Here is a 12,117-nt window from a genome sequence, read left to right on the forward strand (position 1 = left end):
GAGCAATACTTCTTTCTCCTCAAAGGAGATGTATGCTAGCAGCTGCCACAAGGAAGAAGTTTAGTAACTTTACAAGATGTATGTACTGGTTCCTTTCTCCTATTTGCATTAAATATATGACTTAAAAGTAGTATCATCAGCATTCACTGGATATAAAGCTTTTCTTTCAACTTTAGTACTGACTTCTGCTTATCATGGTTGTCTTTTTCCACCAGCAAAACATGGAGAGCTACAGAACTATAACTACACATCTAAATATAACATATCTGAAGTTAAGTCTGTTCTCACACCTTACCTATCTACAGATTAATATTTGAACATTGGAGTCTAAATATTTTCAAGAAAAGATGTCTGGATGTATGTTCTCTGTAATTCTCTCCTGTGTGTAATAATCTGCTGCACCAGAAGGCACATTGCTGGGTATCTTGTTAAAAAAAAAATTTTAAAAAAACCAAACCCAAAACAACATAAAATTAATAGAAAAAAATAGAAAGAACCACAAGAGTTCATCTAGCCCAGTCTGGATTTTTCCATCAAGTTAAATTACATTTCCATAATTTCTGTGAGACAACTGTATCACCACTTTCTAAAGACTTCCAGTGCTGAAGTGTTACAGTGTTACCCTATCTCCAGGAGCATATTATAGATTTTCACTTTTGGTTTGGTTTTTTTTTTTGCTAAATAGTATTTCCTTATCTTACTCTACCACAATTGTCTAATGCTGAGATCAAAAATGCAGTATAAGTTTAATATTAATCTGTCCTGTCTCCCATGGCCACCAAAATACCAGTTTTTTTGCCTCTAATTCTTTGTACAGCCTTTGACACTAGTTAGGTTAAACAGCTGTCATGTTTCCACTTAAGACTTCTCATACCTAGATAAACCATCCCAATTCCTTCTCTTTCAGGTCATTTTCTTGAAATGCAACACTCAAAACACCCAAAAGAAGCCTCACAGGTCATCAACAACAGGGATCCCCACCAGCATGTTTGTTTGTGGTAACATATGAAGACAACTTTGTAGGCAGGATTCTGTATAATGCTCTTAATTTGTTTATGTCATAGGTGATCACCAAGATCTACCCAAAAGAGTAAATAAGAGTACTGTGCCTCTGAAAGAAAAAATATCTAGGCTAAGGTTATGCCTACTTATTAATTCTATGAACAATATAGACAGTTTTGTTTGCTGTCAGACTGGTGAAAAAAAATCTAACGAGTGATCAAATGATGGATATTTTCTTGCTATTTTTAGGAATGGCAAGATGGAAATGCAGGCATGAGTTTTCTTCAGTGGTGTGACTAAGTTTAAGATGTCAAGAGTATTTTACATCAAAAATATGTACTTTAATACAAGCAAAATGCAAATGCATGCAGAGGAGAAAAATATATGTAATAATATATGAGAGGAAGACTTCTGAGCATTGCTCAGCCTGTTAGCTCTCCTTCCATCCATAACAGCCCCAAGGTAAATATTGCAGTTTCCTGGGGCCCTTCAATATGATGTCTCCAGAGCTCAGCTGTGCCAGCAGCCTACAAAACATGATGAATGATGCAGTATGTTCAGTTCTACTTGTCCTGGTTACACACTGCCTTCCTAAAGATCACCCTAACTCCACAGCTTTCAGCAGCTCACGTTCTGAAATGCTTTGACAGCAGCAAAGCTCAGTCCCAGCCAGGCTGAACTTAACTATCAGGATCTGTCCCCTCAGACACTCCTTCAGGATTTGTTAAGCAGCCAACCCTGCTCCAATCAGCAACCAATGTGGCCCAGTCCATCATATCCTGCTTTGAGTCAATGCACTAACTGCTCATCTTGGAATATTTATCCAACTGATTTATCTCCTGGGAACATTTCAGCAGTCTTCAGAACCTAAGCAGATGTAGTCTGAGGCAGAGCTGCAGCTCACAGGGAACATTATTTAGGAAATAGGGGAATATTTGGTCCCTTGTGTTTGCTGTGTCAAAAGACATCAGAGGCTAATGTAAGACCACTATATATCCCATTCACACCAGCACACTATACATGATTATCAAAACAGTCCACTGAATTACTCCTTATTAAAGTGAAAGCATGGAAAAAATGAATGTCTCTCTATGCAATTTAGTGACAGAGATGAAGGATCTTATGCCAGTCTCACCAAGAATTATCTCTTGAGGAAAAGGAGTAAATTCACCTTGCATATAAACATTTGTGCCAACAAAGTTATTCACAAATTACTGTTCTTCTGAAAATGACACTAGGAAGCAGCCCACCCTCTGGAAATAAAATCATATCAAGCACAGCATTTCTGTGGGGTCTGCCATGTTCTACCAACTCTGATCTGTATATTGCAGATATTTTACTCCTACTTAAGTGCTGATATGTATAGATCCAGATGGATAAAGAAATGCCCAGAAGAGTAGAATTAGGATAAAATTTCTATCCAAATAACAGTATTAGGTTACTTAAATAGTATCTTAATTTCTACTACATAAGTATGTTACAAAGTCTTTAATAACAGTGTGATACCAGCCTACCTTCTGCATTTATAAGTCTATTACTTCTTGTATCACTTTACATTCTATAGATGAGTCATTGCAAATGATAAAGAAAAATTAAAAGATGAAGTCTACTGGACTGTCATGCAAATCACTTCGTGCTGATATACAGTATATTCAAAATAGTTGCCACCTGCCTCCCTCAAGGAAGGATAACATTGTTTTGGCATCCTAGCTATTTGTTTTGTTCACAATTTGAATTTTCACCTGGTCAGTTTGCACAGGCATTGAAACATTGTCCAGTCTCCTAAAGACTATGGACATCTTTCATAATAAGCTCAGACAGACATTTAGCTCTGCAGAAATAAAAAACCTAAAAATTCAGTCAGCTGTATACTCCTCCTCCAATTGATATTCCCATTTTGACTAAGTGACTAATGGTGGCAGGTGACAATTTTGAACTCTGCATTTCACACTGATTCTATTTAAAGTACTGAATTTATAAAAGTAATGAGCTTCAATATTGCCCGTGTTACCACAGACCCATCACCCTCCTGGAAATGAGCAGTTTGATCATTCCTGGTCAAACCCCCCATGATTAAAGCACCTCCCTGTGCTGCCAGTATTGAGAACAGGGACTGTACCGTCCGGCGTTGCCTGCTGACGGGGTTTTTTACATTTGACGTAATCGTGGTCAACTGGAGTGGCTGTGTAAGGTGGGGATGTCAGACCTGGACCAGAGGAGGAGGGGAGGGAAGTCCCAGGGCCTGGCACTGTTCCGGCTGAAGAATGAGAATCTTCATCAATCATACAAGCTTTTTCCCTGGGGGGGAGGCAAGAGTAAGGAGAAAGTGTTAACACACAGAGGATGTAGTCAAAGAAGAAGAGGAGACCACACGTTCTTACAACATCTCCAATACAGTAATGAAATCTTACTAAGAAATTCCAAATGATGGATTTCTAGTAGAGGTTGTATTTTGCTCTGATCACTAGTAAAACATTCTTGACTTTGTAGGTGCTAATGAGATAAATTAAGAGCACTACGCCCCTTATCCTTTAAAATAAAGGCCCTTTGCTTTAAAATTTTTGAACAGCTGATTAAAAAAAAAACTGTGCTATTAATAAATAAAAACAGTATCTTCAAAATGTATCAAAATTGTTCTACTTTGTCCCCTTCCCATCCTCACTGTGCCAATTATTAAGATCTCAGAGTAGCATATGATCTTACTGCTCATGATACCTGAACACTGCAAATAATTCTAACCACCTTGTTTCATTTATATTTCATTCAGCTTCATTTAAATAGTTCACTATAAAGTAGTTTTCAAGCTTCCATAGGATACTCCTGGAAATTAGCACTCACTTTTCTGCAACTTTTGGGGTGTTCTTCTCCTCACCCCTGGCAAATGGTCCCTCAGAAGCTTCTTTCATGAAGCTAACTAGAATCTCTGCATCTACTCCAGAGTCTGGTTTCCCCACAAGTTTCAGAATAGAAGCATGAAGACGAAAGTATACCTAGAAAACACCAAGGTCCAATCCATCAGTAGAGAATTCATAGCTCTGCAACCAATTACAAATAGTCTCTTCTCTGTAGAAACTGCAGGACTTGGTAAAGACAGTCATCTGTTACCTAAACCTACCTGAACAGGTCATTTCCTGCCTTTGAAAATTGGTTGTAAATGACAAGAGCTGAACACTAAAAATATTACAGCTGCAGCCTATGGAATACAATGAGAGCAGGCCTGATATGTTCTACAGTCTGTGTTCTTACCAGACAATACAACAAAATAAAAGACATTATTACTACTATTCCAACTTGTGCATCAACTCATCCTTTCATACTTATGCCTGTGAAACCAACCCACATTTGATTTTGATAAAAACTAATGAACTGTGTCCAGCAAAATCCAGAAGCAGAAATTCTGCCTGTCTGCCCAATACTGAGACTGTATTAGCAAACAACTTTAAAGCAAAACCAGCCTGAAAAAACAGTGTTGTAAATGTTCCCAGGTGCAGAGCACCATGTAAATACACCTAACAGTATGAACCAACAACTGGTAATCCATTATCTGTAAAGAACAAGGTATGCAAACCTACATATTGAACTTTCCTTTACCTCCAACGCTTCCATGGCAAGTTCTGGTGGGTTATGGTAATGAATCTTCTTTGGATACCGAGCAGCCTCCTCATGCAAGTAATGCCCTGCCTGCTTGTAGTGAAACAGATAGACAACAGGAGGCTGCTTCTGCTTCTCTGCAATCTTCCCCAGCATGTAGTGAATAAGCCACTCCTCTTCATCACCATCTCCCTCGCAGCGAGAAGCTGAGGTGAAACAGAGCTTGGCTGTCTCCAACATGCTGTCCCGACGCTCTTCCATCTGGGATTGAAACAAGCATTGAGAATACAGGAAATTCACTGTGGCTGGGATGAAAAATTCTAAAGATACATTTCTGCATAAAAACCTGCATAAACATTTTCAACCTAAAACAGGCAGAACACATCCGAGCGATCAGGTAGGTCCTGTTGGCGCAACGAAATGCATTTATGGAGAGCTTTTTGTTGGTTCCAGTAACTGACAACACAAATAAGCAGAACAAAGCAGTAACAGAAGTTTAAGAATATGCATATGAATACAAATCTGAAAAATAAAAAAGCAATATACATGTCTACAGCAAGTAATTTTACCAAAGCTTCAGAGCTGTAATTATCTTAACTCTTAAAATTACTCTTTTGTTCTGCAACTGAAGTCTGCTAGAGCCACCATGGACCATTATAATTTGTTACAAAATGTATTTTATCTTGCTTGCAATGCATCTAATTTTGAGCTCAGCGTAGCAAGAATACTTTTTTTCCCTTCCCCCAAAGAAACTAAACCCAGCAGAATAAATTAGGGATAGCTGCCAATAAAGTCAGAAAAAAACTAGGTCAAAAGATGCATTAATGTAATTTTCTCTCTTTGAAAAAGAAGTATATAAATGTAAATTGTTGGGCTACAGCAGTATCCTATGTACTCTATATACTTCAAGAACTATAACATAGTCTTTCGTTTCCTAAATATTTTGTAAGGAAAAGAGAACAATAAAGTTTTTATGTATGAGAAACACATTCCTGAAGATGTATTTCTTTGGAAGGGATAATATATTTTTACAATTTATCTTCCTTTATAATAGACCTTTTCTTACTAAAATATGCCATTTTAAACACTGACTTGAAAAAAACATTGACTAGTCCTAAATAAACATTCTGATTTAATCCACAAATTAAGATGGCTACTCTATATTGTACCTTGTATCTGATAATGAGTCAAACATTAACCATGGAAGGGAGTCCTTTGTAGCCAAGAGGCCACAAGGTAGTAAGACCAAAGTTTTGATACATCAAAGGCATAAAATTTAATAACATCTGAGTAGTTAGTGTTGGATTTCTTGGATGTAATACCTCTCAGAAAGAAAACTTTACTGCTAGCTGTCATTTCAAACATACTCTTCAATAAACCATTTTTTCTCCATTAATGTGCATGTTTACTTTGTCTTTCTTCTTAGGGGGTCAAATGCTCTGCAAGTGTCTATGAAAAATGCAACATCAACACAGCTCAGAGCAGTCACCTTCCCAAAAGCACCTTCTACAGGAAAAAAAGGCTATTCCCAGCACCATTCCCTATAGTTCAAATACTGAAAGTTTTCAGAAATTACAGCAAGTGCTCAGGAGCAGTACTTCTTTTCTTTCAAAAAAATTCTCTTAGCAACTCTTATCACTGCCAGAAAATATTTATAATTGTTTCTTTTGGCCTAGCAATAAACTTCATAACAATTGTAATTTTTTCATCATCATCATCATGCATAAAGAGATAAGTGAATTTATAATAGCACTTTCTAAGAAAATTATATCAATCTCCTCATTTTCATGTTTCATTTATGTAATTAGCCCAAAAACATAGCAAAGGGGAAGGGTGTCTCTAGATAGAAGAGATGATGTATGAACATAGAGCAATTCCTGATCTTTTCACAATTTAAATGTTCATACATTTCACCTTTTCCTTGAAACACTGTATGACATTTACAAAAAGGCAAGATACATATAATTCCCCTTTCCAGAAGTTTACAATAATTGAGTCACCTTTGAAAGACAATTAAAAAATCAGGCTGAAACTAATTTTACATAGAAGAAGGAAAGAAAAAAGCTGCTTGACACCAGCAGCTTATATGACTGAATATTAGAATTTCCTATATTAATAAGCATATAGCTTAGTATGTGGTAGACAGCACGTAAATATTTAATTTTAAAAAGGTACTTCATTAGAAAAGATCATTTAAAATATTTAAAATTTCATACTGTTCCCAGATCCCACCTGCTGCACAACTTCAGGGGGGAGTTCTGATTTCCACTGCTTAAGCTGTCGGGATGCAAAAGAATGCAGGGCATAGGAAATGGTGCCATATTCTATCCACAAGGAGAGATTAGAGCTGTCAATCTCTAAGGCTCGTTTGAAGCAATTCAGGACAGGAGTAGAATGTTTCCAGATGGGGCCATCACTTTTCAACTCATTAGAGTTCAACTTGTCTTGAATGCGACTTGCCCGAGCCAGAGCCATTCCAGCCCATGAATCAAACCTGCATAAGCAAGAACATGACACATGAACAATTTCCCCCTCAAAAGTACTGAATGGCATCCACAAGATTCATTTCCTCCTTTCATCATATGCTCTCAAGACAAATTCCTGTGAATTTCTCCTCCCCTCATAATGGAACAGAGGTTGTGTAGCCTAAATCATTCTGATTTTATTAAAAATCGTTTCCTGTCCCCAGGAATAAAACACTGTCCCCAGTAACTCTCACGTGTGAAAAACAAAAGAAACAACAAGGTTTGTTTGCCATGCAAAACCAGCATTATCATGGCAGCACTCCCAGTGATGTCTTCTCTCAGTAATCGTGCTGTCCCTGTCCAAACACTGTCATCCTTTATTTTCTGTAGGCCAGCAGAGAGCCATAATGACACAGTATTGTTGTACTGAACTGTAAGTGGGTTTTATCATCACCATTTTCCAACATAAAACTCACTAAAACCAAAATGCATTAATGTGGGAAAATTCTGATGAACAATAAAGATAGGTTACTGAAGGGACTGTTCAAGATCTAATCCTATGTTTTAATGAAAAATAGTTTCTATATTCCAGAATTTCACATTCAAATCTGAGGTCAATGGCACTGGCATTTCTCAGTTTTACCATGATTCTAACACCAAAGGAATAGTAATGCTCTCACATTTTTGCTTGCAATTCCTTGCTGATATCAATTGAAAACCCTTTTCTGGGTCAAGTGACCCCAACAGTCAGACTCCTGAAGGGAATGGAAGGGGAAGTGTAATGTAGACATTTGGAGAAGTAATATCTCATATGACTGGGGTAAAAATACTGTGCTAACACATAAAGCATCTTATAAGCAACAAAACATCACACATTTAAGTAAAAATGTGTTCCCCTCCATTATTTATTAATTTAGGTTTTAAGGAACAAAACTACAGAAGAATGGGAGCAGTGGTAATTTCTCTACCAGCCTTCAAACAGAAGTTTTAGCAATGTGCTGATCACAGGTCCCAGACTAGAAGATCCAATAACATTAAACTACAGCTATTTCCTCTGTAGATTTCACATGCAAAATTGTTCTGTGCCTTCACCCTCCCTTTGGTCTGTGTTATGTGACTGGATTTAGAAATAGTTTTCTTGTCTCAAATCTACCAAACTAGGGGTTTTGTCACTGACTGTGTTCTGTCAGCTTCAAGGAAAATAAAAATCATAGCTAACATCTAATATGCAAACTCTACATTTAATCAATAAATTCAAGGACTATTTAATTTTATTCTACAACACTTACTCAAAACATGCTTTATTTTTTTCAAGATGAGAGAGCTTAATCTTAGTGCTATTTTAGCAAAGTGTAAATTATCAAGAACCAAGGTGTTTTAACTTTAATATCACTTAAATACCTTCCTTGTGTTTGTATTGTCTGAGTAGTTCTCTAGCAGGAAGATCAATACTTCTAGAAAGAGGCCAGCCTGAGCAGTTAATCCAGTAAAGGATGCTGTTTGTGCTATAGCAGTGCTATTAAACAATGACATTTTTCATTCCTTGTCAGGTATGAACATTCCAAAACAAAGAACAAGAGGTGCAAAAGAGAAATACTGATTTGATCCTTGTCCTTTCCAGTTATTCTTGATTTTAAATTTAGCTTCCCCTCTCCCACTTTCTTCTTTTGGTTTTAATTTCAAAACAATTGAATATTTAATGCGAGGTTTTTGGTTCTGCTTTGTTCCTTGGGTTGTTTTAGAGAAGCCCTTAATTATCTAACCCACCTGTGTTAATGGGTTGCAGACAGGTTTTTTTTTGTTGGGGTTTTTTAACTCCTGAAAGCAAAATATAATTATTTTGTTATCTGCTTTTCAATACTGAGAGAAGTGAGAAGAATGAACAACGTGCAGCAGTATTTAGTAACACTGACCTGTTTGGACAAATACAAATGTCATGCATGTAAAATTTAATGGCTTTAGACTGTTCTTTATTCTTGAAATGATAGTCTGCCAGAAGATAGTATAACTCAGTCACCACTGGTGGAGAATAGTCTGCACCCTCTGGGAGAGATGGTGCCTGAAAATAAAAAAAAATTTCATGTTTAATAAAGTTTTTGTATTAAATGAGCAGTACACTTTCTTCTTCACTGTACTAAAAGCAGCCTTTTCATCACAGAATATGAAGGTATTAAGTATGAAGACAGTGAAAGCATGCCACAGACATGGAGTGTGCCTATAAACACTAATGAACATGTCATACTGACTCCATATTAAACAAAATTATATCTTCTATGTTAAATAATATTATGCCTTGCCACTCCAAGACCAAAAGCTTTGGTGGTGTCATTCTTATATAATTTAAATGCACTTACCTTAGGAAATGTCATTCCCCTAATTACCTCAAAGTCAACATAAAATAACAAGAGTAATTTTTCCTTCTTTCAATTTATTTTTTTTTAAAGAGACATTAATTATACCTTGCTGCATGTTCCTTCAATATAGGCAGATACAGTATCCAAGCTCAGCATAGGTTTGTCTGTTCGAGGAACAATTGTAGCAGTCTTCTTCAAAAGGTTGGCCAAGTCAGCAGACACAGTACTGGTTTTGTAACTGTCAAATTCTGGAAGAGTTTTAGGCTTAAAATATTCAAACATGAACAAAGCATCTTCCCATGTCAGATCGACCTGAAGAGGGAGGTAGATGAGAGGGGAAAAAAATTATCTCAAATTCCAAAATTTAAAAGTCTACTAACAATTGGTTTCTGTGGCTTTTCTAGTTTGTAACAATATAAATGTTACTCTAGCAGGAAATGAACCTCCCAAGAAGAGAGCAACTAAAGGTGCTGTTGATTTCCACTGCTCACATAGACAGCACACTGCTCACTCATTTATTGCAGTAAGGTAACTTAATGTGTACCACTGAAAAATAAAGTCACTCTACTTGCTTAGAGGAGTTGCTCAGAAAAGTTGCTTGTAAGCAAGAATCAGCTGCAAGTATCCTGAGTGACACTGATATCATGGGTAAGATAAGGAGGAAAATAACTAGACCTTCAAACTCAAGTAAGAAGAATAAATGAAATGGGAATCAGACAAGACTCTAAGACTCAAATACCTTCAAACAATACAGAAATGTACTTTCCAAATTTATTCCTCATTTTCACTTCCTTTTTCTTTCTTGAAAACATTTTAAAAAAATTTAAAATTAGACTTCTGTCAAAAATAAATTTCTCAATTATTTAAATATGGATTTTTTTCAACAAGCGTTGGCCAGATGTAACAGATTGGGAGGGAGAAGTAATCTCCTTATACTTCTGTTTTTCTTAGTTATTCCCATTTTCTCATTATCTTTACTTTCTGACAGGTAAGTTTAAGAAAAAGAATTCACAAATACTCAGTAACAGCATAATAGTATTTGAGTGTTTAAAAAGGTCTGTTCCAAGAAGCCAGACCATTGTTTTGCTTTTGAATATTACCAGTGATGTTTCAAGGCACAGGGCTGCTGATCTGCTTGTTCTGTCCCTTCCATAATACTACTTTCCCCTCCCCAAGGCACTCTGAACTTGTTTTTCTCCCCAGCTCCATTGAAATTCACACATTTCTCATAAACAGCTACCAGACATTTACCAGCAAAGATTTCAAAATAAGCTATAATACAATTTACTTGCATAATTTTTAACAGAGACATTTTTCACTTTCATAAACTGCAAGGTGGGCTGCTAAAGTTCTCTTCTCTCAAGCTGACCTCTTTCTAATTTTCCTCAAACTCGAACTTCTTCTCTGTTGAAAACAGGAAAATCATGGCTCAATAAAATTGATGTCACATTTCAAAATGGCAGACTACTGTGAGACTATACTAGCATTTTGTTTCAAATACCCAACCCTTCATAAAGGCTTCCATGTTCTTTTAATGTTTATTTTCTACAATATTCAAAATACATAAATTTTAAAAGGAAATAAAAGTAGTATTTCTCATAAATACATCAAGGTGCATTAGAAACAAACAAGTGTGTAACTTCCATCACTTCAGGATATTCCACTGATATTAATAATACACATCCTACCTGCTGTACTGAATGTTCTTCTAGGTACCTTGCTTTGCTTTTTTTGCTGGGGAAACCATATAAACAATAAAAGCACTGTTCTAGGGCTGTTTCCAACTCTTCTTTGTATGGATGAGTGTCTTCAGAAGTGGATGCTGCAAGTTCCTTTTGTAATACTTGAACCTGTAACACCAGAAATATTAATGAAAATGTCAGCTGCAGGCTGAAGGTTGTGTTGCTACTAAAGGAACTGCATGTATTTTTCCCCCATTTACAAGGAAATCTTACCCATATTTCTGTAAACCAGTCTTGCACATGTAATTTCAATGGCACTGTAACTGCAATAAAGTGCTTTTATTTTTTCCCCTAGGTTAATTCCAGTTAATTCCATTCTCATGTCTTCTCTCAATGAGATTAGATAACAGCTTAGGATTTCAGACTTCAGCTCATGCAAAGGCTTTCACTACACACCCAGTGGCCTCTGGGAATATGAACACTAGAGTCTGTCAGCCCTGTGAACAGGGAAAAGGCACAGGAAAATTTCTGTCCTATCTCACAAACACCATTTTCCTGTGTGTGGGAAAAGGAGAATGGAGAGGACTTTGCAAAAGAAGAAGGGAGAGCTAAGGAAAATCTGGCTAAAAGAAACACATGGTACAAATAGTATTATACAGATGGCTACACACCAAGGAAAGTGGCTGGATTGATCCTAAATAACTAAACACTGCAGCAAGTTGCTAGCTTTAACTTCAACATCACAAGAAAAAGTACCCATCAGTAGATTATTTTGGAAGATGCAATTACTCTAAAACATTCATTGAAGAAAACTGCAACCAAATACCAAAAGACAAAAGGTAAATCTCTGCAGATTTTCAGTAAGTTTCCTTAGAAAGCAAACCAAAACAGAACACATTCATTCCTGGAAGACATTTCAAAGTCAATCAAAACATATTTACCAAGAATAATCCATGTAGTGGGATTTTGGAACTTCATTTTAAAACTAAAAATCTCACACTTAATCAGTGAAGCTTAAGAACA

The 12,117-nt window shown here is 36.4% G+C and overlaps 1 protein-coding gene across 1 annotated transcript in view; it reads right to left on the reverse strand.

The window, feature by feature from the left end:
- Window positions 1-12,117, reverse strand: part of CABIN1 (calcineurin binding protein 1) — a 105,003-nt gene that overhangs the window by 73,220 nt on the left and 19,666 nt on the right. Inside the window, exons 20-26 of the mRNA XM_071763301.1 lie at window positions 11,101-11,262; window positions 9,518-9,724; window positions 8,972-9,117; window positions 6,826-7,087; window positions 4,594-4,854; window positions 3,841-3,992; window positions 3,122-3,300 (exon numbers count right to left, since the gene is read on the reverse strand). Coding sequence (XP_071619402.1) covers window positions 3,122-3,300; window positions 3,841-3,992; window positions 4,594-4,854; window positions 6,826-7,087; window positions 8,972-9,117; window positions 9,518-9,724; window positions 11,101-11,262 — 1,369 coding nt within the window. The remainder of the gene's footprint in view (window positions 1-3,121; window positions 3,301-3,840; window positions 3,993-4,593; window positions 4,855-6,825; window positions 7,088-8,971; window positions 9,118-9,517; window positions 9,725-11,100; window positions 11,263-12,117) is intronic.

Source organism: Heliangelus exortis, chromosome 19 (assembly GCF_036169615.1).
Source record: "Heliangelus exortis chromosome 19, bHelExo1.hap1, whole genome shotgun sequence".
Lineage (NCBI taxonomy): Eukaryota > Metazoa > Chordata > Aves > Apodiformes > Trochilidae > Heliangelus > Heliangelus exortis.